The sequence below is a fragment of the Salmo salar genome, chromosome ssa28, assembly GCF_905237065.1.
Source record: "Salmo salar chromosome ssa28, Ssal_v3.1, whole genome shotgun sequence".
Lineage (NCBI taxonomy): Eukaryota > Metazoa > Chordata > Actinopteri > Salmoniformes > Salmonidae > Salmo > Salmo salar.
Window position 1 is genome coordinate 18,074,036 of NC_059469.1, and position 26,475 is coordinate 18,100,510.

At 40.3% G+C, this 26,475-nt stretch overlaps 1 protein-coding gene across 1 annotated transcript; it reads right to left on the reverse strand.

The window, feature by feature from the left end:
• Positions 1-7,061: 7,061 nt before the first annotated feature.
• LOC123731474 (zinc finger BED domain-containing protein 4) lies at positions 7,062-24,261 on the reverse strand. The gene is made up of 4 exons (XM_045710429.1): positions 23,952-24,261; positions 23,755-23,801; positions 11,057-11,158; positions 7,062-9,414 (listed from the first exon to the last, which is right to left on the reverse strand). The coding sequence occupies exons 1-4, from the start codon at positions 24,140-24,142 to the stop codon at positions 7,970-7,972; spliced, it is 1,785 nt and encodes a 594-aa protein (XP_045566385.1). The 5' UTR covers positions 24,143-24,261; the 3' UTR covers positions 7,062-7,969.
• Positions 24,262-26,475: the final 2,214 nt, after the last annotated feature.

Here is a 26,475-nt window from a genome sequence, read left to right on the forward strand (position 1 = left end):
GCAAGAAGCCAAGGTAAGTTGCTAGCTAGCATTAAACTTATCTTATACAAAACTATCAATCTTAACATAATCACTAGTAAACTACACATGGTTGATGACATTACTAGTTTATCTAACGTGTCCTGCGTTGCATATAATCGATGCGGTGCCTGTTAATTTATCATTGAATCATAGCCTACTTCGCCAAACGGGTGTTGATTTAACAAGCGCATTTGCGAAAGAAGCACTGTCGTTGCACCAATGTACCTAACCATAAACATCAATGCCTTTCTTTAAAATCAATAAACAAGTATATATTTTTAAACCTGCATATTTAGTTAATATTGCCTGCTAACATGAAATTGTGTCACATCTCTAGCGTTCATTGCACGCAGAGTCAGGGTATATGCAACAGTTTGGGCCGCCTGGCTCGTTGCGAAGTAATTTGCCAGAATTTTACGTAATTATGACATAACATTGAAGGTTGTGCAATGTAACAGAAATATTTAGACTTAGGGATGCCACCCGATAGATAAAATACGGAACGGTTCTGTATTTCACTGAAAGAAAAAAAACTTTTGTTTTTCGAGATGATAGTTTCCGGATTCGACCATATTAATGACCTAAGGCTCGTATTTCTGTGTGTTTATTATATTATAATTAAGTCTATGATTTGATAGAGCAGTCTGACTGAGCGGTGGTAGGCACCAGCAGGCTCGTAAGCATTCATTCAGACAGCACTTTCGTGCGTTTTGCCAGCAGCTCTTCGCTGTGTTTCAAGCTGTTTATGACTTCAAGCCGGGTGGGTATAGTTTGTGGAACGTTCCAACAGGAATCTATTCCAAAAACTTTGGAAGTAAAAAGGTTGCCAAAAAACAACGCATACAAAGTTGTATAGCGGCAGAATAAGATACTGGGTAGTGAGTGGTCTATTTCATTGCGTTTTTCACTCATCACGTTTATTCCGAAAAATGTCTGTCCTCACTCTGGTTGCCTATGGACAAACATTAAGAATAAGCTACTGTGGTGAGTTGATGCCTATTTGGCAGCTAGTTAGCTAGGTTTGCATGCGTTGCTACTTTGTATGCGTTGTTGGTTGGCAACCTTTTACTTTACTTTTTTTGGAACAGATTCCAGTTGGAACGTTCCACAAATTATACCCACCCCTTCAAGCCTATCAACTCCCAAGATGAGGCTGGTGTAACCGATGTGAAATGGCTAGCTAGTTAGCGGGGTGCGCGCTAATAGCGTTTCAAACATCACTCGCTCTGAGACTTGGAGTGGTTGTTCCCCTTGCTCTACATGGGTAACGCTGCTTCGAGGGTGGCTGTTGTCGATGTGTTCCTGGTTCGAGCCCAGGTAGGAGCGAGGAGAGGGACGGAAGCTATACTGTTACACTGGCAATACTAAAGTGCCTATAAGAACATCCAATAGTCAAAGGTATATGAAATACAAATCGTATAGAGAGAAATAGTCCTATAATTCCTATAATAACTACAACCCAAAACTTACCTGGGAATATTGAAGACTTATGTTAAAAGGAACCAACAGCTTTCATATGTTCCCTTGTTCTGAGCAAGGAACTTAAACCTTAGCTTTTTTACATGGCACATATTGCACTTTTACTTTCTTCTCCAACAATTTGTTTTGCATTATTTAAACCAAATTGAACATGTTTCATTATTTATTTGAGGCTAAATTGATTTTATTGATGTATTATATTAAGTTAAAATAAGTGTTCATTCAGTATTGTTGTAATTGTCATTATTACAAATAAATACCCCCCCAAAAAAAATTGGCCGATTAATCGGTATCGGCTTTTGGGGTCCTCCAATAATCGGTATCGGTGTTGAAAAATCATAATCGGTCGACCTCTAATCTACATAATGTTAGCAAATTGATGTGAATCACACTGCTGCTCTCCCATTTAGCTAATTTCGCCATTGTGGTTGTTGTGGATGGCTGTTCACAAATCTAAATGTGTATTTGAACCCAATCATGGTGTAATTCAAGAAGTTTAAACTGCCTATCAATCATTGTTTTTGAAACCAGTGGACAGGACAGCCAGTGAAAAATGCGCTCTTGCAACAGCTGCATAGTGAGGATCCAAGCAATGGAATAAAAGTGTTGTTTATTTGCTCAATCTAATTCATGCTGATGAAAAAAATAAATAAATCCATAGGCCTAATGGACACATCCAGAAACTTGTACACTTTTGATAGACTTAATGGGGCAATCTGTAGTTGCTTCATCTATTTTTTGACTTATTAATGATAAACTCAGCAAAAAAAGAAACTTCCCTTTTTCAGGATCCTGTCTTTTTAATTCGTAAAAATCCAAATAACTTCACAGGTCTTCATTGTAAAGGGTTTTAACACTGTTTCCCATGCTTGTTCAATGAACCGCAAACAATTAATGAACATGCACCTGTGGAATGGTCATTGAGACACTAACATCTTACAGACAGTAGGCAATTAAGGTCACAGTTATGAAAACGTAGGACACCAAAGAGGCCTTTCTACTGACTCTGAAAAACACCAAAAGAAAGATGCCCAGGGTCCCTGCTCATCTGCGTGAACGTGCCTTAGGCATGCTGCAAGGAGACATGAGGACTGCAGATGTGGCCAGGGCAATAAATTGCAATGTCCGTACTGTGAGACGCCTAAGACAGCGTTACAGGGAGACAGGACGGACAGTTGATCGTCCTCGCAGTGGCAGACCACGTGTAACAACAGCTGCACAGGATCGGTACATCCAAACATCACACCTGTGGGACAGGTACAGGATGGCAACAACAACTGCCCGAGTTACATCAGGAACGCACAATCCCCCCGTCAGTGCTCAGACTGTCCGCAATAGGCTGAGAGAGGCTGGACTGAGGGCTTGTAGGCCTGTTGTAAGGCAGGTCCTCACCAGGCATCACCGGCAACAGCGTCGCCTATGGGCACAAATCCACCGTCGCTGGACCAGACAGAACTGGCAAAAAGTGCTCTTCACTGACGAGTTGCGGTTTTGTCTCACCACGAGTGATGGTCGGATTCGTGTTTATCGACGAAGGAATGAGCGTTACACTGAGGCCTGTACTCTGGAGCAGGATCGATTTGGAGGTGGAGGTGGTCTGGGGCGGTGTGTCACAGCATCATCGGACTTAGCTTGTTGTTGTTGTCATTGCAGGCAATCTCAACGCTGTGCGTTACAGGGAAGCCATCCTCCTCCCTCATGTGGTACCCTTCCTGCAGGCTCATCCTGACATGACCCTCCAGCATGACAATGCCACCAGCCACACTGCTCGTTCTGTGCGTGATTTCCTGCAAGACAGGAATGTCAGTGTTCTGCCATAGCCAGCGACGAGCCTGGATCTCAATCCCATTGAGCACATCTGGGACCTGTTGGATCGGAGGGTGAGGACTAGGGCCATTCCCCCCAGAAATGTCCGGGAACTTGCAGGTGCCTTGGTAGAAGAGTGGGGTAACATCTCACAGCAAGAACTGGCAAATCTGGTGCAGTCCATGAGGAGGAGATGCAATGCAGTACTTAATGCAGCTGGTGGCCACACCAGATACTGACTGTTACTTTTGATTTTGACCCCCCCCCCCCTTGTTCAAGGACACATTATTCAATTTCTTTTAGTCACATGTCTGTGGAACTTGTTCAGTTTCTGTCTCAGTTGTTGAATCTTGTTATGTTCATTTTACAAACAGAAAAATGATCCACCCCCCCACTCATAGAGGTTTTTTTTTTTTTTTTTTTTTTTTTCTTTTTTGTAAAATAATTGAAAACACACAAACCCTGAAAATACACATATAGGATCATGTAAAAACCAAAAAGTGTTAAACAAATCAAAATATATGTTATATTTTCTTTTCTTCAAAGTAACCACCTTAATGCCTTAATGAAAGCTTTGCACACTCTTGGCAAAGCATTCCATGAGCGCAGCATTTATTTTTCAACTCAAATCAATGAGCCCAATCAGTCCTCTATGACAACAAAATCATAAACAACGGAGTAGGGCTGGCTAATAAATCCTTAGTTTTGGGGTCATGCTCAGGTAAAACAATTTGGCTAATCTATACTTCCATATTTCCAAGTCCTATTCTTGAAGATCAAGGGGTATAACATTTATTGGAATGACTGGAATTCTGATAGACTTTGGTTTTTAATGTAAATGTAAAATTTAATTGTATTATTATATGTAGTAGAAAGTGATGGGTAAGAAGAAGCCTGCATAACCAACCAATAAACTACTTTTTAGCATCCATATATGGCCAGCTATGTAAACTTTAACATTGATTTATCCTGCAAATGTCTTTCAATTGGTAACATACATTTTTTTGTCTTCTTCTAATGCCTTTTAAGGGGGAAGTCATCTAAAAGTAACGGAATGTAATCAGATTCCGTTACTGAGTTTGGGTAATCCAAAAGTTACATTACTGATTACAATTTTGGACAGGTAACTTGTAACTGTAACGGATTACATTTAGAAAGTAACCTACCCAACCCTGTGTGCAGGTTCTAGATACGCAGACTGTGCAGGAATGGCAACACATGCAGGTTCCTCCATGGGCACATGAGAGATTCAAGGTTGTCCAACAAGTGCAACTATGATCCTTTTTCCACTAGGTTTCTACCCCCCTTTGGAATGAGATATCACGGTATGGTATAACTATGAGGCGTGATAGTGGTCACATTGAATAGAATCATACACTGTAAAGGGGTTGCCCTGAAATTGTCAGTAATTTACAGGTAGCTCATTGGCAAGTAAGTTACTGTATTTGATATTGCAGTACAGCTACTGTAATCCTAATACAGTCTCAAAGCAAGTAACTGTGTAATGACATAATACAATACTGTAAAATGAACTGTATTGTACTGTATTTGCATTGAATGAATAGATGAATGAAATTAATTGAGGGGAGATGGGGTTTGTATTTCACAGTATTTTACTGTAATTACAAGGGATTGGTGCTTTTAGGTTGGCTGCTAGGTAATGTGTTTACACGTGTGTTTACACATTGCGGCATATCAATTAATATTTTGTGTTTTACATCAGTTGCGTTTAAGGCCTTAACAAAGGCTACCAAACTGGCAGCAACTACAAGGTAAAACAGACCAATAGGACATGGCAAAATGCTCAACCATGAAGGTTTAATAGTTGCTGCTACTCCAATCTGTCCCCTATACATTTTAAATTGATGGTACGCTACTACCACATATCAGTTAAATTGGTACAGCACTCTCAGTAAAGGGTGCAAGAAATGTAGCCACTTACAAAGCATGCCTCAAAATATGTTAATAAGCCAGAACCACAATACCATGCATCCACTAGTGGACACAAGGTTTTTGTCGCTCCACAAATACAGTAAGGTGCTGTATTCTGTGGGATGGAGTTACAATACCATTTCAAATACAGAAATTCTTTCCCCGCCCACAATATTTTACCTCAATGCACCATAATTTACAGTTGCTGCAGTAAAATATTTGACCGTATTTTTCTGTTGATAATACCCCAAATTACCAATATAAATTATAGTTTTCCATTACAGTGTGGGGCAATTAGAGTATGGACGTTGACTAGTGAAAGTAGTAATCTTTTTTGTCTTTGTCCAATCAATCAGTGGACTACAATGACTGGGAGTACCCCCTGGAGTACCCTGTTCATTGGATCACCCCCCAGAAGACTTCAAGTCTGCCCATTCTACAACAGGGGATTTTGCATCCGTGGTGAGAATGGAAGCATCACTTTGCCTGCTGGGGGATGTAGTTTTCAGTGGGACTGGACTAAAGTTGAACAGGATGGGTGTACAAGGGAAACATTGAATTGTTCTTCATAACACAGTAGTGAAGTAGATGCTGGCACAGAGTTACTGTACATGTCCAATGGCTTTAGTTTTGTGAAATGCTTCCTCTGAGATGTCATGCTCCATATAGGCCCTAAGTGCAGACGTCCCCATATCCCTGGGTTGATGATGTGTCCCAGGCACCTGATTGGCTTCTATCCATATGGAGCAGACTGCAGTTTGTCAGTAAGATGCCCCTTCTTCTCATGAGATGATGTGCATTTTTAACTAGTCAACTTTAAGACCCTGTTGGGCTATAATTTGAAATACTTGCTATACTAGAAGCTAATGGTTATATGTATGAGGAATGTATATGGTGGGGTCAATGGAGGTTGGATAAGAGCCATGGGCCTGGAAAGTTACTAAGTAAGGGAAAAGGCAATTACATGGCTGCGGTCACTGATAATGGTGGATAGCTGTGGATTAGTGAGGAATGTGGGCTGAGGTGAGGTCAGGTCACATGATGGGAGAAGGAACAGTTTATTACACACATCACTTAAGTTCCTGCCTAGCAACAGAGATGTATTGGCTGTCTAGATGTGCAAGGATTTGACTCTGCTCAGTAGAGGGTATAAATATATGTATTTGTGGAAACATGTCTTTGTCTTTGCAGCTGTTTGACTCAGTGGGTGAATAAACTTAGTTTGAGCTTTTCCTAGTCGTCCGTTTATTTAGAACCTAAAAACCCCAAATTGATTTTATTCCTGTTTACTTACTTGTTTGATTGCTCTGTTTTTCTTTTTTCAATCTTCAGCCCAAAATGGCAGATGATACCCAGGATCTACAACACTGATCACTCAAAGGTTGGTGCCACTGAGGTCAAGCCTAACATACACTAGCTTACTGTAGTAGATGTAACAAATTACTATCTATCTATACACAAATCTATCAAACTCTATTTCTTTATGATGTTTGTCTTTACTTCCCTCAAAAGCATAGAGAACATCAACCATCAGATTAGACACCAGCATGAAACCTACTCCAGGCAACACCACTCTAGCCCAACCTACTTCAGCCACCACAACTCAGACTCCCTATGGTAACCTGCTACAAGGTAAGACTTGCTCATCTAGACACCATTAGATATGTGTTGGTCTTGATTCTTGTCCTGTGCAAAATGTATTTCTTCTACTGGTTGACAAGACTTGCATATTGTGGATATTCAGCCTATAGTTGGCATTTAGTTAAATAAGTTAAAACAGTCCTTTCAACTGTCCTATACTGGAATAAAGACAGAGGAATGCATTGAGATAAATGTAACATGTACATTTATTGATGAAAATGTAAAAATGTACACGTTTTCATATAGCTTAGCAGACAGTATATTTGTTAAATGTAAACAAACATCACTTCATATTTATTCTTGGTACAAACAATATGACTACATAATATGATTATATGACATAATTATTTTGAGTCAAGATTTACTCAACCCAAAGGTAACAATCAGATTTTCAATGCAGGAAGCTCAAGGTAAAACTGAAAAGAGCTGCGTTAAACTACCTCTTGTGACTGTCATCTTATCCCCCCCAAAAATCTGGTGAAGTTATTTTGTGTATCATTTTGTTCTCATCCAGTATCATACTGAAAGATAATGTATCTTGCCTGTTGCACTCAAAAAAATTATCTTTTCCACCAGGTGGCAATCGTAATCTGTGTTTTCAGTGTTATTGTTTTTTTCTCTCCATTAAAGGTTGATCAGGTTCTAATGTTTATGTTGTAATGTTTAAAAAAAATAAGTGTTAGGTAATTGACAGTTATGTTTACTTTGTAGTTTATATAAACACATGATCATCACATATTTGTACAGTATTTTATATATATATAATCTCAGGTTGCTTTATAATTGAAAGAGTACTTTTGTCATTGGTGTGTTCCAACTGGGCACAGACGTCAATTCAAGGTCTTGTTTTGATTTACATTCGGTTGAGTTGTCAACTAAAGTGAATTCAACGTGAAATCAACAAACACATTCACCATGTCATTGGATTAAGGTTAAAAATTGGGTGAAAAAAATATAAAATGTCACGTCGATTACTTTTTGCAAATCCAATCAGTTTTCCACTTTGATTCAACGTCATCACATTGATTTTTTGGGTTGAAATGACATGGAGACAACGTTGATTCAACTCGTTTTTTAGCCCAGTGGGTTGCTACATTGTTGTAGAGCAGTTGCTGTTTAGAAATAGTACCATATTGACATTTTCCGTCTCTAAGCAGCTTCGCCTGTTACAGAAGACATCGCTCTCTTCTTTGGCGAAAACTCTCTCCAGTGGTATTGCTGTGCAAACAATGCCAAGGTATTTACATGCAATCCTTCTTAGATCCACTAAGTCTTTGTTGACCCTCCACCATTTCAGGGGGCTCTGAAACATTGTGATGGGTCTCTCTTTGACATACCTCATAAAGTCACAATCAAAGTGTGATTGTTTGCCAGAACCAACTGGAGCAGACACTACACTTGTGCTGATGTCATCCATTGCTTTGAGGATTTGTCCTCTGGATAACTGGACATTGTTATCATCAGAGAGTAGGAGCTTCTTGAATCTTGGGTCCAGGACTGTGCTAACTGTAAGCCAGCGGTTGAACTTGACATTGCAAAAATGCCATTCACATATTTTGGCCAGACCGAATGCTACCTCGTTACCGTTTCGTGCCAACTTTTCGATGTCTCTCTGACATCTGGTCACAAGTGGAATGATACATGATATGGATTCATATCCCGCTCTTGACATTTCTCTTGTTGCCTTTTTGAAAGGCTGAAGTGCGGCTATGACATCGTTGATTGTCTTTATGTCTTCATCTGCAAGCCATAGGTTGTACTCAAGCCTCTGAAGGAGCACAGCTGTAATGGCCTGGTGCTGTTCTACAAATCGCTCCAGCATACTGAGTGAAGAGAGCCAACCGTTACCAACAGACTGGATCAGTCCACTTTCAGGCAAATTTAGCTTCAGTTGATACTCCTTGAGTTTTTGTTCTGCTTTGATGTCACAGTGAAAGAACCTCACAACATTCTGGGACTTTTTCAGCAGAGTTTTAAGTCCAGGATATTTTTCTAGGATGTCTTTGAACGCCAAGTCCAAAGTATAAGCAAGACAAGAGATGTGTGTCCATCCAGCTTTTGAGACTTCGTCCTTCATGGTTGTTCCTCCTTCCATGACAACGGTATGGATTTTGTCTTTAATGCCCCATGCTTTTGCTGTCTTCAGCAACTGGTCCACTATGTTTTTTGGCGTATGTTCATCAGGTAAATTGGCTGTTTCCAACACATGGGACTTCAGATGCCAGTCTTTGCCTAGATAGTGACAGGTCACCGTCACAAAAGATACTTCAGCTCTTGAAACCCACAATTCTGATGTCAACGAAATGTCATCTGATGAAGCCAATTCTTTTTTCACCATCTCTTTAGTCTCTTTATACATTTGAAGAAGTTGTAAGCGTAGGTCTTTGGATGTCAGTCGTGAAATTTTCAGTGTGGGCTCAATGGCCCTCATAACAGCGCAGATACCTTTGTCTTCAACAATGGACAATGGTTGTAGGTCATTCACAATCATCTTTACCAAACAGCTTGGGATTTTGTGTGCTGGTGAAGTGTCACCTATGTCAAATGAATATAATTATTTTGTATGATATTGTGGAAGCTACATTATAAAATGTTTAACAAAATACAGTACCAGTCAAAAGTTTGGACCCATCTACTCATTCAAGGTTTTTTTTTTCTTCCTATTTTCTACGTTGAAAATAATAGTTAAGACATCAAAACTATGAAATAACACATATGGAATCATGTAGCAACCAAAAAAGTGTTAAACAAATCAAAATATATTTTATATTTGAGATTCTTCAAAGTAGCCACCCTTTGCCTTGATGACAGCTTTGCACTCTTGGCATTCTCTCAACCAGCTTCACCTGGAATGCTTTCCCAACAGTCTTGAAGGAGTTCCCACATATGCTGAGCACTTGTTGGATGCTTTTCCTTTCCTCTATGGTCCAACTCATCCCAAACCATCTCAATTGGGTTGAGGTCGGGTGATTGTAAAGGCCAGGTCATCTGATGCAGCACTCCATCACGCTCCTTCTTGGTCAAATAGCCCTTACACAGCCTGGAGGTCATTGTCGTGTTGAAAAAGAAATGATAGTGGGATGGCGTATCAGATGGGATGGCGTATCGCTGCAAAATGCTGTGGTAGCCATGCTGGTTAAGTGTGTCTTGAATTCTAAATACATCCTTGACAGTATCACCAGCAAAGCATCCCCACACCATCACACCTCCTCCTCCATGCTTCACTGTGGGAACCACACATGCGGAGATCATCCATCCACCTACTCTGCATCTCACAAAGACACGGCGGTTGGAACCAAAAATCTCAAATTTGGACTCATCAGACCAAACGACAGAATTCCATCGGCCTAATTTCCATTGCATGTGTTTCTTGGTACAAGCAAGTCTCTTCTTCTTATTGGCGTCCTTTAGTGGTGGTTTCTTTGCAGCAATTCGACCATGAAGGCCTGATTCACGCAGTCTCCTCTGAACAGTTGATGTTGAGATGAAACATTTATTTGGGCTGCAATCTGAGGTGCAGTTAACTCTAATGAACTTATCTTCTGCAGCAGAGGTAACTCTGGGTCTTCCTTTCCTGTGGTGGTCCTCATGAGAGCCAGTTTCATCATAGCGCTTGATCGTTTTAGCGACTGCACTTGAAGTTCTTGAGATTTTCTGCATTGACTTACCTTCATGTCTTAAAATAATGATGGACTGTGGTTTCTCTTTGCTTACTTGAGCTGTTCTTGCCATAATATGGACTTGGTCTTTTTCCAAATAGGGCTATTGTCTGTATACCACCCCTTCCTTGTCCCAACACAATTGATTGGCTCAAACGCATTAAGAAGGAAAGTAATTCCACAAATTAACTTTTAGCACGGCACAACTGTTAATTGAAATGCATTCCAGGTGACTAACTCATGAAGCTGGTTGAGAGAATGCCAAGAGTGTGCAAAGCTGTCATCAAGGCAAAGGGTTGCTACTTTGAAGAATCTCAAATATAAAATCAATTTTGATTTGTTTAACACTTTTTTGGTTACTACATGATTCCATATGTGTTATTTCATAGTTTTGATGTCTTCACTATTATTCTACAATGTAGAAAATATAAAAAAATTGAAAAACCCTTGAATGAGTAGGTGTGTCCAAAACTTTTGACTGGTACTGTATATTGTGCGACAAATCTTTACTGTCTCACCTTGTGTAGTTCTGCAACTTGTGTCATACAGAGCAGATGTATTCCTTTCTTTTCCCCTTTGTATGGTGTATTCTAATGAAGCCCTCCTGGAACCATTCCTCCCTGCATTAAAGGTGTTTTTCAGGTACATTAAAATCTCAGGTTAGCATAATTCCCAACCCCACTCTAGTACCATTACTTCCTGCATTTTTAGGTACACTTTACAATATCAAAACTGCTTATGATGCAGTTCTTCAAATACATTGCCTTCAGAAAGTATTTACACCCCTTGATCTTACAAAGTGGGATTGAAATGGATTTAATTATAAAAAAATGAAAATAAATTATAAGATTTAAGCTTAAAATATTCTAAGCTACCTGGGGCGGCAGGTACCTTAGTGGTTAGAGCATTGGGCCAGTAATCGAAAGGTTGCTAGATTGAATCCCTGAGCTGACAATGTAAAAATCTTGTTCTGCCCCTGAACAAGGCAGTTAACCCACTGTTCCTAGGTTGTCTTTGTAATTAAGAATTTGTTCTTAACTGACTTGCCTAGTTAAATCAAGGTTAAATAAAAAAAAACTTGAATGTCAAGGTGGAAGAAAAAGTCTAACATTTGTCAAATAAATCATGAAAAAGTAAACACTAACATATCTTGATTAGATAAATATTCAACCTCTTGAGTCAATACATAGTAGAATCACCTTTGGCAGCGATTGTATCTGTGAATCTTTCTGGGTAAGTCTGTAAGAGCTTTCCACACCTGGATTGTGCAACATTTCCCCATTATTCTTTGCAAAATTCTTCAAGCTCTGTCAAATTGGTTGATCATTGCTAGACAACCTTTTTCAGGTCTTTTTTTGTTGTTGTAATTTTTACCCCCAATTTCGTGATTACGATCTTGTCTCATCGCAGCAACTCCCCAACAGGCTCGGGAGAGGCAAAGGTTGAGTCATGCGTCCTCCGAAACATGAGCCGCCAAACCACGCTTCTTAACACCCGCTCTCTTAACTCAGAAACCAGCTGCACCAATGTGTTGTAGGAAACAACGTTCAACTTGACCAAAGTCAGCCTGCAGGCACCCGGCCTGCCACAAGGAGTTGCTAGAGTGCGATGAGCCAAGTAAAGCCCCCTCCTGGTCAAACCCTCCCCTAACCCAGAAGACGTTGGGCCAATTGTGTGCCGCTTATGGGACTCCCAGTCACAGATAGTAATGACACAGCCTGGCATCAAACCCCAGGCTGTAGTGATGATGCAACACTGCGATGCAGTGCCTTAGACCACTGCGCCGCTCAGGAAGCCCATTTTCAGGTCTTGCCATAGATTCTGAAACAAAATTCAGTCAAAACTGTTACTCGGCCCTTCAGGAACATTTGCTGTCTTCTTGGTAAGGAACTCGTGTATATTTGGCCTTGCATGTTAGGTTATTGTCTTGCTGAAAGGTGAATTCATCTCGCAGTGTCTTGTGGAAAGCAGACTGAACCAGGTTTTCCAATAGGATTTTGCCTGTGCTTAGCTCTATTACGTTTCTTTTTTTATCCTGAAAAACTCACCAGTCCTTAACGATCACAAGCATACCCATAACATGATGTAGCCACCGCTATGCTTGAAAATATGAGGATTGGTACTCAGTAATGTGTTGTATTGCATTTGTCCCAAACAAAATACTTTGTATTCAGGACAAAAAGTTAATTGTTCTCCTCCTGCTGACGATTAGCAGAGCGAATGTCTTCTGAGAATCGGTTAATTGATTTTGGCAAATAGTTCAATATAGCAGGCAGGAGTGAGTACACAATCATTTAATTTAATTTTTGTATTGGGTGTATCTACCGACGGCCTGAATAGGTCCTGAAAGATACATCAGTTTTGTTAATTTTGTTTTACTCTGCTTGCAAACCTGCTGGATCTGGTTTGACCAGATACAATGCTATTTCACAGTAAACAAATTGACAACAGACTTTTAGCATGGTTATAGGGAAGGACAATCAAGAAGCAGAGCACTTACACAAACGACTGATGATTGGCTGAGAGAAATTTATGATAAAATGAATGCATATGCATACACATACATTGTGATATTGTTGTATGGTGATATTGAACATTTTGTATTGTAAACTCAGCAAAAAAAAAAGAAACGTCCTCTCACTGTCAACTGCGTTTATTTTCAGCAAACTTAACATGCGTAAATATTTGTGTGAACATAACAAGATTTAACAACTGAGACATAAACTGAACAAGTTCCACAGACGTGACTAACAGAAATTGAATAATGTGTCCCTGAACAAAGGGGGGGGGGGGGTGTCAAAATCAAAAGTAACAGTCAGTATCTGGTGTGGCCACCAGCTGCATTAATTACTGCATTGCATCTCCTCCTCATGGACTGCACCAGATTTGCCAGTTCTTGCTGTGAGATGTAACCCCACTCTTCCACCAAGGCACCTGCAAGTTCCCGGACATTTCTGGGGGGAATGGCCCTAGCCCTCACCCTTCGATCCAACAGGTCCCAGATGTGCTCAATGGGATTAAGATCCGGGCTTTTCGCTGGCCATGGCAGAACACTGACATTCCTGTCTTGCAGGAAATCACACACAGCACGAGCAGTATGGCTGGTGGCATTGTCATTCTGGAGGGTCATGTCAGGATGAGCCTGCAGGAAGGGTACCACATGAGGAAGGAGAATGTCTTCTCTGTAACGCACAGCATTGAGATTGCCTGCAATGACAACAAGCTCAGTCCGATGATGCTGTGACACACCGCCCCAGACGATGACGGACCCTCCACCTCCAAATCGATCCCGCTCCAGAGTACAGGCTTCGGTGTAACGCTCATTCCTTCGACGATAAACGAGAATCCGATCATCACCCCTGGTGAGACAAAACCGTGACTCGTCAGTGAAGAGCACTTTTTGTCTGTCCTAACTGGTCCAGTCACGGTGGTTTTGTGCCCATAGGCGATGTTGTTGCCTGTGATGTCTGGTGAGGACCTGCCTTACAACAGGCCTACAAGCCCTCAGTCCAGCCTCTCTCAGCCTATTGCGGACAGTCTGAGCACTGATGGAGGGATTATGCGTTCCTGGTGTAACTCGGGTAGTTGTTGTTGCCATCCTGTACCTGTCCCACAGGTGTGATGTTTGTATGTACCGATCCTGTGCAGGTGTTGTTACACGTGGTCTGCCACTGCGAGAACGATCAGCTGTCCGTTCCGTCTCCCTGTAGCGCTGTTTTAGGCGTCTCACAGTACGGACATTGCAATTTATTGCTCTGGCCACATCTGCAGTCCTCATGTCTCCTTGCAGCATGCCGAAGGCACGTTCACGCAGATGAGCAGGGACCCTGGGCATGGATATCATAAGGTGAATGCACCAATTTGTAAGTCGCTCTGAATAAGAGCCCATGCTAAATGACGTAAATGTAAATGTAAATGTTTCTTTTGGTGTTTTTCAGAGTCAGTAGAAAGGCCTCTTTAGTGTCCTAGGTTTTCATAACTGTGACCTTAATTGCCTACCGTCTATAAGCTGTTAGTGTCTTAACGACCGTTCCACAGGTGCATGTTCATTAATTGTTTATTGTTCATTGAACAAGCATGGGAAACAGTGTTTAAACCCTTTACATTGAAGATCTGTGAAGTTATTTGGATTTTTACGAATTATGTTTCAAAGACAGGGTCCTGAAATAGGGACATTTATTTTTTTGCTGAGTTTAGATATGTAGTGGTGTAATAATGTTATGTACTGTTTTATATTTTGTTTTATATTTAATGTAAATGCTTTAATATGTTTGGATCCCAGGAAGAGCAGCAGCTAATGGGGATCCCTAATAAGTACAAAAAAATTAAATAATAATAATAATATCTTGGATATACTACGAGAGGACATCAATGCATTATGTGCCAGTCTAGAATTCCCGCCAAAGTGTTGCCTGAACCAATGAGTCTCCTTGGTGATGGATAAACTTTACATCAACGGGCAACTGTATCAGGACTCTAGAGTAAATCCTTGGCAATTTTAATGCAATGTTCAAATCTGAGTTTGTGTGTTGTAATGCATCATGACAGCTTCAACTATAATGAATACATGCTCTATTGATCTTCACGGGACAAGGAAAGGGCTGCATATAGCTCAGGTTAAAACCTCTTGACGCACGCCAAGGATAGGGGGTGCTACAGCGATTTAAAAAAAAAATACGTGCCCATTTTAAACGGCCTCCTACTCAAACTCAGAAGCTAGGATATGCATATAATTAGTAGATGTGGATAGAAAACACCCTAAAGTTTCTAAAACTGTTTGAATGGTGTCTGTGAGTAAAACAGAACTCATATGGCAGTCAAAACCCCGAGACAGATCCTAACAGGAGGTGTAAATCTGATTTGTGCACTCAACTTCAGCACTTTGCCTATAAAACACACCGTGAGTTAGGATTCATTGAGCACTTCCTATGGCTTCCACTAGATGTCCCCAGTCTTTACAAAGTGGTTTGAGTCTTCTACGGTACAAACTGACCGAATGAGAGGCTGTGGAACTTGGTCATAGGGGGAGGGCCATTACCATTATGATGCGGGCGCCCCTGGCTACCCTCCCCTTTCGAAACGTTTAGAAAGACAATGCAATCGTCCCCCTTGAATATTATTGAAGCTCTGGTCGAAAAAGGCCCTAAAGATTTATGTTATACAATGTTTGACATGTTTGAACGAACTTAAATATATATTTCCCGCGCACTACGGTACATTTTGAGTAGCCTTCGGAACGCGCTAACAAGAAGAAGCTATTGGGACATAAATTATAAACTTTTTCGAACAAAACTACATTTGTTGTGGACCTGGGATTCCTGGAAGTGCCTTCTGATGAAGATAATCAAAGGTAAGGGAATATTTACAATAGTATACAAGAGTAGATTTGATATTCGATTGTTCCAAGATGGCGCTGACCTGTATCGCTAGCCTATTTTTCTGAGTATATTATACCCTTTTATTGCAAAGTGTGATTTCCCAGTAAAGTTATTTTTAAATCTGGCAATGCGGGTGCTTTCACGAGATGTTAATCTATAATTCTTTGAATGACAATATTACATTTTAAAAATGTTTTCGATTAGTAATTTAGGTAAATTGTGGCGCTGATCAACGGATGCATTTGAGGGAAAATATTTTCTCAACGTCACGCGCCGATGTAAAATGCTGTTTTTATATATAAATATGAACTTTATCGAACAAAAGAATGCATGTATTGTGTAACATGATGTCCTAGGAGTGTCATCTGATGAAGATTGTCAAAGGTTAGTGCTGCATTTAGCTGTTTTTTGGTTATTTGTGATGCATGTGGTTCGTTGGAAAATGGCGATGTGGCTACTTTGACGATATACTCCTCTAACATAATCTAATGTTTTGCTTTTGCTGTAAAGCCTTTTTGAAATCGGACAACGTGGTTCGATTCAGGAGAGGTGTATCTATTAAACGATATAAAATAGTCCTATATTTGAGAAAACAAAAATATTACATTTTGCTATGGTTCGGTTATGAATATGGCGATATGATTTTTTGCTGGATGTTGATCCCGCATGCGGGACGAGCGCTTCAAGAGGTTTTAATGTATGTAGCCTTCCTAACAAAATACATGAGATTTTTAACTTAGTCAACATAAATAATCTTCACATTTTAGCTTTAACCGAAACACATCTGTTAATGATGGGCAAATTAACATTCATGGATATAGTCTACCTAGAAGGGATAGGAATAGAAATGTAAATGTAAATGTAATGTAAATGAATAGGAATGGTGGTGGTGTAGCATTGTACATTCAGAATCATATACCCTTTAAGAGGAGGGATGATCTTAATGTATTTCAAGTAGAGGTATTGTGGACTCAAGGACATCTGCCTCACCAGGCACACATATTGGTAGGATGAGTGACCTTTGCACTAGGTTTGACCAGGCCACAGATAGTAACAGATGTATTCATTTTGGGTGATATTAATATAAATTGGAAGGATCATAATAATTCAAATAGAACTAAATGATTGAGTAATGCCAAGAGCTGTGGTTTGAAATTGTGAACGAGACACTATTGGAGTGTGTACAGCCTGCGCAAAAAAAACAAAGCAGAGCTCATGCCTCATCATGCATCCTTACAATGTATTAAAAATCTAAACATATAGCCCAGCGTTTGTAGAACAACTAAAGTTACATGAATAACTCTAAATTAAGCATATAGGAGTACCTATTACTTTGTTAACCACTCAACACAGAATAGCCGCATGTGCACTCTCCCTCAAATTGTTTGGAGAAAATATTGATATTTTATTCAGCTTTGTTCAATTGTATTCTTCATACTGTAAAATAATATAAAATAATACCACAAAATTATAAGCAAATCTTGTCTGCTAAATGTACTAGTGTAGCCCACAACCATTTGCCATAGCCACATCAGGACCTAACATAAGGACAACTCAGAGTATGCTATTCTTTTCTTCTGAAATAGACTACATCATCAAGATAAAGGGTGGATATTTTTAATAATCACAAATCTAAAATATATTTAGGTTTGTTTAACACTTTATCGGTCTACAATGTAGAAAATAGTAAACATAAAAAATTAGTAGGTGTGTCCAAACTTTTGATTGGTAATGTATCTATCATGCCCATCTAGTGTGGAGGTTGACAGGAGAACAATAACAAAACCAGCTGATATGGCCAATCATTTTGCAGATTTTGTTTACAAAGAAAACTAATTTACTGAGAGATAATGTAAACGCCCATTCTTACAAACAAGCTATTGTCCAATGGATTGATGATCATATTATGAGCAAAAAACCCAAAAGGTTATGATCTTATGGACAATTTTTTACTTCGCTATGCTGCTCCCCAGATTGCAGCTCGACTGAAATACATATTTAATTGGTCACTGGAAAAGGGGAAATTTCCAAATGTATGGAAGCATGCTAAACTGTGTCCAATCCCAAAGACAGCAAAGAACCCATTACACCTGCTAATAGTCGACCAATCAATCTACTCCCTTCACTCAGTAAGACATTGGAGGGTATTGTGAGTAGACAAATATGGGAGTATATGGAAAAGAACAATCTGATCGCAGCCAATCAGCATGCTTCTCGCAAAAACCATTCCACTGCATTGGTTGACATGACTGACCAGTGGCTCAATGCTATGGATAATGGCAGGTGTGTGGGTGTACAATTTTTTGTATTCCAGTGCAGCATTTGATTTAGTGGAACATTGAAATAATTTTGACAAAATTATTGCATTATGGGTTTAAGGAGGCAGCATTGAATGGGTACAGTCATATCTAACGGACAGGAAACAGTCCACCTATATAAAAGGGTCATTTTCTTCCCCTCATGCTTTAAACAGTGGAACACCGCAGGGCAGCTGCCTTGGGCCACTTCTTTCCTTAATTTATACCAACGACTTTATTTATGCCTTATCTGGAACTCAAGCTACTATATTTGCAGATTATACTACAATTTATACAGCAAGACAATCGGTTCAACAGGTACAGCAAGCTCTACAAGTAGAGATCCTAATAAAATAAAATAAATTGCTTTGCCACATTTTTTCCCATATTACTTTAGTGCCTTGTTGCAAACAGGATGCATGTTTTGGAATATTTTTTATTCTGTACAGCCTTCCTTCTTTTCAGTCTGTCAATTAGGTTAGTATTGTGGGGTAACTACAATGTTGTTGATCAATCCTCAGTTTTCTCCGATCATAGCTTTTAAACTCTGTAATGCATGGTGAAATCCCTGAGCGGTTTCCTTCCTCTCCGGCAACTGAGTTAGGAAGGATATCTTTATAGTGACTGGATGTATTGATGCACCATCCAAAGTGTAATTAATAACTTCACCATGCTCAAAGGGATATTCAGTTATTTTATTTTTACCCATCTACCAATAGGTGGCCTTCTTGGTCTTTGTGGTTGAATCTATAATGCTCGACTGAGGGACCTTACAATTATCTGTATGTGCAGAGATGAAGTAATCATTCAAAAATCATGTTAAACACTATTATCCTCTTTGGGGTAGGGGGCAGTATTTTGACATCTGGATGAAAAGCGTGCCCAAAGTAAACTGCCTGTCCCTCAGGCCCAGAAGCTAGGATATGCATATAATTGGTAGATTTGGATAGAAAACACTCTAAAGTTTCTAAAACTGTTAAAATAATGTCTGTGAGTATAACAGACCTGAGTTGGCAGGCGAAACCCCAAGGACAAACCATCCAGGGGAAGAAAACAATTGAGGTCATAGGATTTTCCAAAGAATTTCTATGGGACTCCCTTTTTATTAGGAACCTGGTTGCAGTTCCTATGGCTTCTTTAGAAATTGTTCAATGTTTTTCTTTTGAGAAATTAAGAAGTAGTGCTATTCATTGTAAGTGTCACTCCAGATGGACTCTACTGTTTTGGTGCGAGTGAACTGGAATGCGCTTCACGTTTTTATCCGATATTAGAAACTGTTTATTCCGTCTTAAATTTTATCGATTTATTTACGTTTTAGGGTACCTGAGGTTGAATTAGGAACGTTGTTTGAAATGTTTGGACCAAGTTTACAGCTAACTTACTAGCTACTTTATAGGCATGTTGGGCGAGTTGAAACCGGTGTATTTCTTTCATTTTTGGGACATAAAGAAGGACATTATTGAAGAAAAGGACCATTTGTGATGTTTCTGGGACATTTTGGAGTGCCAAAAGAAGATCTTACATTTTTGTCAATTAGCAGACGCTCTTATCCAGAGCGGCTTACAGTGGTGAATGCATACATTTCATACCATTTCATTTCATGCATTTTTTTTCCTTCTACTGGCCCCCCGTGGGAATCAAACCCACAACCCGGGCATTGCACACACCATGCTAGCATTGCAAACACCATGCTCTACCAACTGAGCCACAGTTGGTTGGTTGGTTGGTTGGTTGGTTGGTTGGTTGGTTGGTTGGTTGGTTGGTTGGTTGGTTGGTTGGTTGGTTGGTTGGTTGGTTGGTTGGTTGGTTGGTTGGTTGGTTGGTTGGTTGGTTGGTTGGTTGGTTGGTTGGTTGGTTGGTTGGTTGGTTGGTTGGTTGGTTGGTTGGTTATTATATCGCTATTTCTGACTTTTGTGGCGCACCTGCCTGGTTGAAATATGATTTTCATGTGTTTGTATGTGGGGCGCTGTCCTCAGATAATCACATGGTTCGCCATAAAGCCTTTTTGAAATCTGACACGGCGGCTGGATTAACAAGAAGTTAAGCTTTATTTTGATGTATAACATATATTTTCAAGAATGTTAAATATTTGAATTTAGTATTTTTGAATTTCGTGCTCTGCAATTTCACCGGATGTTGGCCAGCATCCCACCTACCCTGGAGAGGTTATGCACACAGAGTGGGTCCATGTAACTTATTATGTGACTTGTTAAACAAATCTTTACTCCTGAACTGATTTAGGCTTGAATGCCTGTAAAAAAGGCCGTCCTCACCTCTCCTCTCTATCCAACTTCCCCTCACAGTCCCTTAAGTTTCCCTTCAGTCCCGTTAGTTTGGCTGCTCAGCCTACTTAAGTTATCAATCACCCATCATAGCCCTGCCATTCCCAACCAATCAGAGTGCTTGGTAATGCACATCTGGACACCGCCTGTCCACTCAGGTCGGAGTGTCATCGTCGTCCAAAGGGAGAAGACGCACATGCTGTGTAATAATAGATAATTACCACTAATTACTTCATGTTACTTTGATAAGTTTCAGCCATATGTTCTACTGTATTGCTGCTTCGCGTATTGCTTATCATACAGTTGAAGTCAGAAGTTTACATACACTTAAGTTGGAGTCATTAAATCTTGTTTTTAAACCACTCCACAAATTAAATCTTGTTTTTAAACCACTCCATAGATTATTTCACTTATAATTCACTATATCCACATAATTCCAGTGGGTCAGAAGTTTACATACACGAAGTTGACTGTGCCTTTAAACAGCTTGGAACATTGCTGAAAATTATGTCATGGCTTTAGAAGCTTCAGATAGGCTACTTGACATCATTTGAGTCAATTGGAGGTCTACCTGTGGATGTATTTCAAGGCCTACCTTCAAACACAGTGCCTCCTTGCTTGACATCATGGGAAAATCAAAATAAATCAGCCAAGATCTCAGAAAAAATTATAATTGTAGAGGTCCACAAGTCTGGTTCATCTTTGGGAGCAATTTCCAAATGCCTGAAGGTACCACGTTCATCTGTACAAACAATAGTATGCAAGTATAAACACCATGGGACCACGCAGCCGTCATACCGCTCAGGAAGGAGACGCGTTCTGTCTCCTAGAGATGAACGTACTTTGGTGCGAAAAGTGCAAATCAATCCCAGAAGAACAGCAAAGGACCTTGTGAAGATGCTGGAGGAAACGGGTACAGAAGTATCTATATCCACAGTAAAGTGAGTCCTATATTGTCATAACCTGAAAGGCCGCTCAGCAAGGAAGAAGCCAATGCCCAAAACTGCCATAAAAAAGCCAGACTATGGTTTGCAACTGCACATGGGGACAAAAATCGTATTTTTTGGAGAAATGTCCTCTGGTCTGATGAAACAAAAATAGTACTGTTTGGCCATAATGACCATTGTTATGTTTGGCGGGAAAAGGGGGAGGCTTGCAAGCTGAAGAACACCATCCCAACCGTGAAGCATGGGGGTGGCAGCATCATGTGTAGGGGTGCTTTGCTGCAGGAGGGACTGGTGCACTTCACAAAATAGATGCCATCATGAGGGAGGAACATTATGTGGATATATTGAAGCAACATCTCAAGACATCAGTCAGGGAATTAAAGCTTGCTCGCAAATGGGTCTTCCAAATGGACAATGACCCCAAGCATACTTCCAAAGTTATGGCAAAATGGCTTAAGGACAACAAAGTCAAGGTATTGGAGTGGCCATCACAAAGCCCTGACCTCAATCCTATAGAAAATGTGTGGGCAGATCTGAAAAAGCGTGTGCGAGCAAGGAGGCCTACAAACCTGACTCAGTTACACCATCTCTGTCAGGAGGAATGGGCCAAAATTCCCCCAACTTATTGTGGGAAGCTTGTGGAAGGCTACCTGAAACGTTTGACCCAAGTTAAACAAATTAAAGGCAATGCTACCAAATATTAATTGAGTGTATGTAAACTTCTGACCCACTGGGAATGTGATGAAAGAAATAAAAGCTGAAATAAATAATTCTCTCTACTATTATTCTGACATTTCACATTCTTAAAATAAAGTGGTGATCCTAACTGACCTAAGACAAGGAATTATAACTAGGATTAAATGTCAGGAATTGTGAAAAACTGAGTTTAAATGTATTTGGCTAAGGTGTATGTAAACTTCCGACTTCAACTGTATGTAATTCTGTACTGCCATAAGTACAGAATACCTGGGATAGGATAAAGTAATCCTTCTAACCCCCCCCCCTTAAAAGATTTAGATGCACTATTGTAAAGTGGTTGTTCCACTGGATATCATAAGGTGAATGCACCAATTTGTAAGTCGCTCTGGATAAGAGCGTCTGCTAAATGACTTAAATGTAAATGTAAATAAGTGTTATTGCATTGGTTGCAATACTTTTGCAGAAGTGGTTTAATTGTTGTATTGGTGAACATTGTCTTCTGCATCCACACACTTCCACAGCGTTTTCCATAGTGGCCTTTATTAAGGTGTTTTATCGTGCTGCCATGGGTGAGCTTCTAGAGTCATCCCAGACAGTTCTTGGAGCTTGCTCATGCGCAGAGTAATTTATGACCCTGTTGCGCCAGGGCAGATCTGATAACATCTCACACAAGGCTGGAGAGAGAGGGTGTCATAAATCTTGACCCTTTGTCAATCCAAGTAATTTGTTTCTCTCTCCAAGAGGTGAATGTTTAAATTGATGTTTATAGTGATGCTGTGTTTATAGCCCTTTATAGACAAGTGTAATGCCATTTGCCATTTATTCATGTACAGATATGTAAATTGCATAGTCATAACCTTTAACTAATACTGTTTACATGTATGCATATCTTTGTTTTATAGAACCACAACAATAAGATTCCAAGTCATTCGGATGACCAAAATCCTATAAACATCTTCAAATGGAAACGTGTGTGTGTGTGTGTGTGTGTGTGTGTGTGTGTGTGGTAGTGACTATCAAGAGTATAGTGATGGGCCTCAACATCATCTTCTAACCGGACAGCACTATAGAGGACTGAACCAATCAGAACCAATCAGTTATAAGTATATAGCGGGTGAGGGCATTCACAGCCGACCACTCAGACTGGTGAGAGCATACCACCAGCCAACCGTTTTTACGTGGTCCTTTTAGTCAGATTTTTACATGGTCCGTCATTTCTCCGGATTTAGCGACCAATAGTTTTTACAATACCTTTTGACTCAAGACATTTCAGCTTTTCATTTTTAATTAATTTGTAACATTTTCTAAAAACATACTACCAATTTGACATTATGGGGTATTGTTTGTAGGCCAGTGACAAAGAAATCTGAATTTAATCAATTTTAAATCCAGGCTGTAACACAACAAAAGTTGGAAAAAGTCAATGGGTGTGAACACTTTCTGAAGGCACTGCATAATCAATATTATGGTCGGTTTTCAGATAAATGTTTTAGAATGTATGTCCTTTAATGGATTTGCTGTTGCATCCTTTACAAAACAAATAAATAGTGTACATGGCGTTTGTGCAAAAGTTTTCTCAATGATTTGGTAATAGATTTTAAATGTTGTCTTACGAGAATAAGGTCTTTTCTGGAACGTCTTGGAACCCCCATTCCACTTCCTGTTGGAGTATGATAATAGAATTATGTTTTAGTCTTTTTTTAGTAAGATTATAAAAGTTAGATCAGTATTCTCCTTCAGTTATACATTCAAAAGTATAATCTTGGTCAACAACAGAATGACAACCCAATAATTGTCCTTGTGGACTCACCTGTTTCTCACATTTGGGGTTCTCTCTGTGCTCACTGAGCGAGTATAGGAATCTGGCTGTTGGAAGTATGTACGCGTTGTGATCTGGTAGTCGTTTCCATATCCTCGTTCCAATCCTGAATCGTTAGAGTTCGTCATCCTGGCCATCATCCTACATTTAACTACTTCGTCTGGACTATAATTAGCATACATTTTTGACTGCTTGTGCTTGACTTGATTGACAAGTTCAGAGCCTTTTAATAACCAGAGTAGGGAATAATCTTAATGTGATGGCTTCCTAGAACACAGGTCTTTATATGTCCCGTGTCTAAGATTCTGTTTCTGTTCTAGTGAAATGAAAGTCACCTCCTTGCCACATCAAACTTCTACCTATGAATAATGAGAGACTAGAATAGTGAAAGGAAATGAATATGGTTTCCTGGATCTGTTATGACTCATTTGAACGTCACCTGTGCAAACCTCTTAAGAGTTTATTGTTGCACCGGTGCGTCAATCTAAGTAACATAATACAAAAAATCACCATCAAAATCCATCAGTTTAAGCTAGAGATATCTCTGCTTATGACTGCCCTCCGCATCTGCGGTGGAAGGGAGCCGAGCTACAGCAGTGTTTGTCAGACCATGAGACATACTGAAAATCGGTCTTCTCGTGAAAACGTCTCTAGCCGTGTCTGCATTGTTTGGCATACAAACTAATATGACCACCTTATGGAAAGATGAGACTATCACGAACACGATGGTTGTCTCCGTTTTGCCCTAAGGGACTAATCTGAAGCCGGTACCGTCGATGTGCCAACTTCTGTTTGCATCATCCGAACCGTTTGGGTTACAAACAAATGTTTTTACTTCCACTGTGATTGGATGACAGATGTAAGCAGTTCAGTTTCTTGTCATATTAGGCTCCTTGATTTGGGTCTACTGTGTAACCTCTCCTCTGTTGCCTGAGGTGTACATATGTTCTGCATGTGAAACTGGTGTAGCCTGTTCAGCCCGCCTTTTCCTGTAGTCCACGATCAACTCCTTTGTCTTGTTGACATTGGTGGAGAGGTTGTTGGCCTGGCCCCACAGTGTCAGGTCTCCGACCTCCTCCCTATAGGCTGTCTCATTGTTGTCGGTAATCAGGCCTACCACTGTTGTGTCATCAGCAAACTTAATGATGGTGTTGGAATCGTGTTTGGCCACATAGTCGTGGGTGAAAAGGGAGTACTGGAGGGAACTAAGCACGCACCCCTGAGAGGCCCCAGTGTTGAGGATCAGCGTGGTAGACGTGTTGTTGCCTACCTTTACCACCTGGGGGTGGCCCGTCATGAAGTCTAGGATCCAGTTGCAGAGGGAGGTGTCCCAGGGTACTTAGTGCCCACAAAGCTCATCACTAAACTATGGTGTTGAACGCTGAGCTGTAGACAATGAACAGCATTCTCACATAGGTGTTCCTTTTGTCCAGGTGGGAGAGGGCAGTGTGGAGTTCGATTGAGATTGTGTCATCTGTGGATCTGTTGGGGTGGTATGCGAATTGGAGTGGTTCTAGTTTATCCGTGATGATGGTGTTGATGTGAGCCATAACCAGCCTTTCAAAGCACTTCATGGCTACCGAAGTGAATGCTACGGGCGGTAATCTTCTCTTCCTTGGTTACCTTCTCTTCCTTGGGCACAGGGACTATGGTGGTCTGCTTGAAACATGTAGGTTGAAAATGTCAGTGAAGACACTTGCCAGTTGGTCTGCGCATGCTTTGAGTACACGTCCTGGTAATCCGTCTGGAGCGTCGCCAGGGGAACTGAAACAGACCACATGTACTTAACACTATAGAAAGTCGACACCCCCGTGAACTTTTTTTTCACATTTTGCTGCTTTAAAATCTAAAAAGGGATTCAATTATATTTATTTCCTACAGATCTACACAACCTACTCTACATTTTCAAAGTAAAAGAAAGTTATAGAACATTTTACAAATTAAGAATGAAATATTCTGAAATATCATAATTGAAATTGGTCACATACACATATTTAGCAGATGTTATTGCGGGTGTAGCGAAATGGTGGATAAGTCTCCACCCTCCACCCCCTGAGTTAATACTTGGTGGAAGCACCTTTGGCAGCCATTAGAGCTGTGAATCATTTGGAATAAGATTCTACCAACTTTGCACAACGTATATCCAATGTTTTTGTCAACATTTGGTTGGCAATCATTGAGGGACAGCAATAAACAGATTTAAGTCAGGACTGAGACTCGACCCCTCAGGAACACTCAACACCTCTTGGAAAGCCATTCTGGTGTGTCTTTGGCATAAACAAATCTATAAAACCTTATCCCAGGGTTAGGTTTCTGAAGACTGGGGTGAGTTTTCCTCTAACTTTTTACCTGGTCTTTGCTCCTTTCGTATTTCTTTAGATCCTAACAAACTCCCCAGTCATTGCCGGTGACATTCCATTCACTCCATATTACTGGCCTGTATGACAAAGTGAAAAGAGAGATGCCTGTGTTAAAAAAAGATCCCCACAAGCCCCACAGGACTCATCTGAATTTG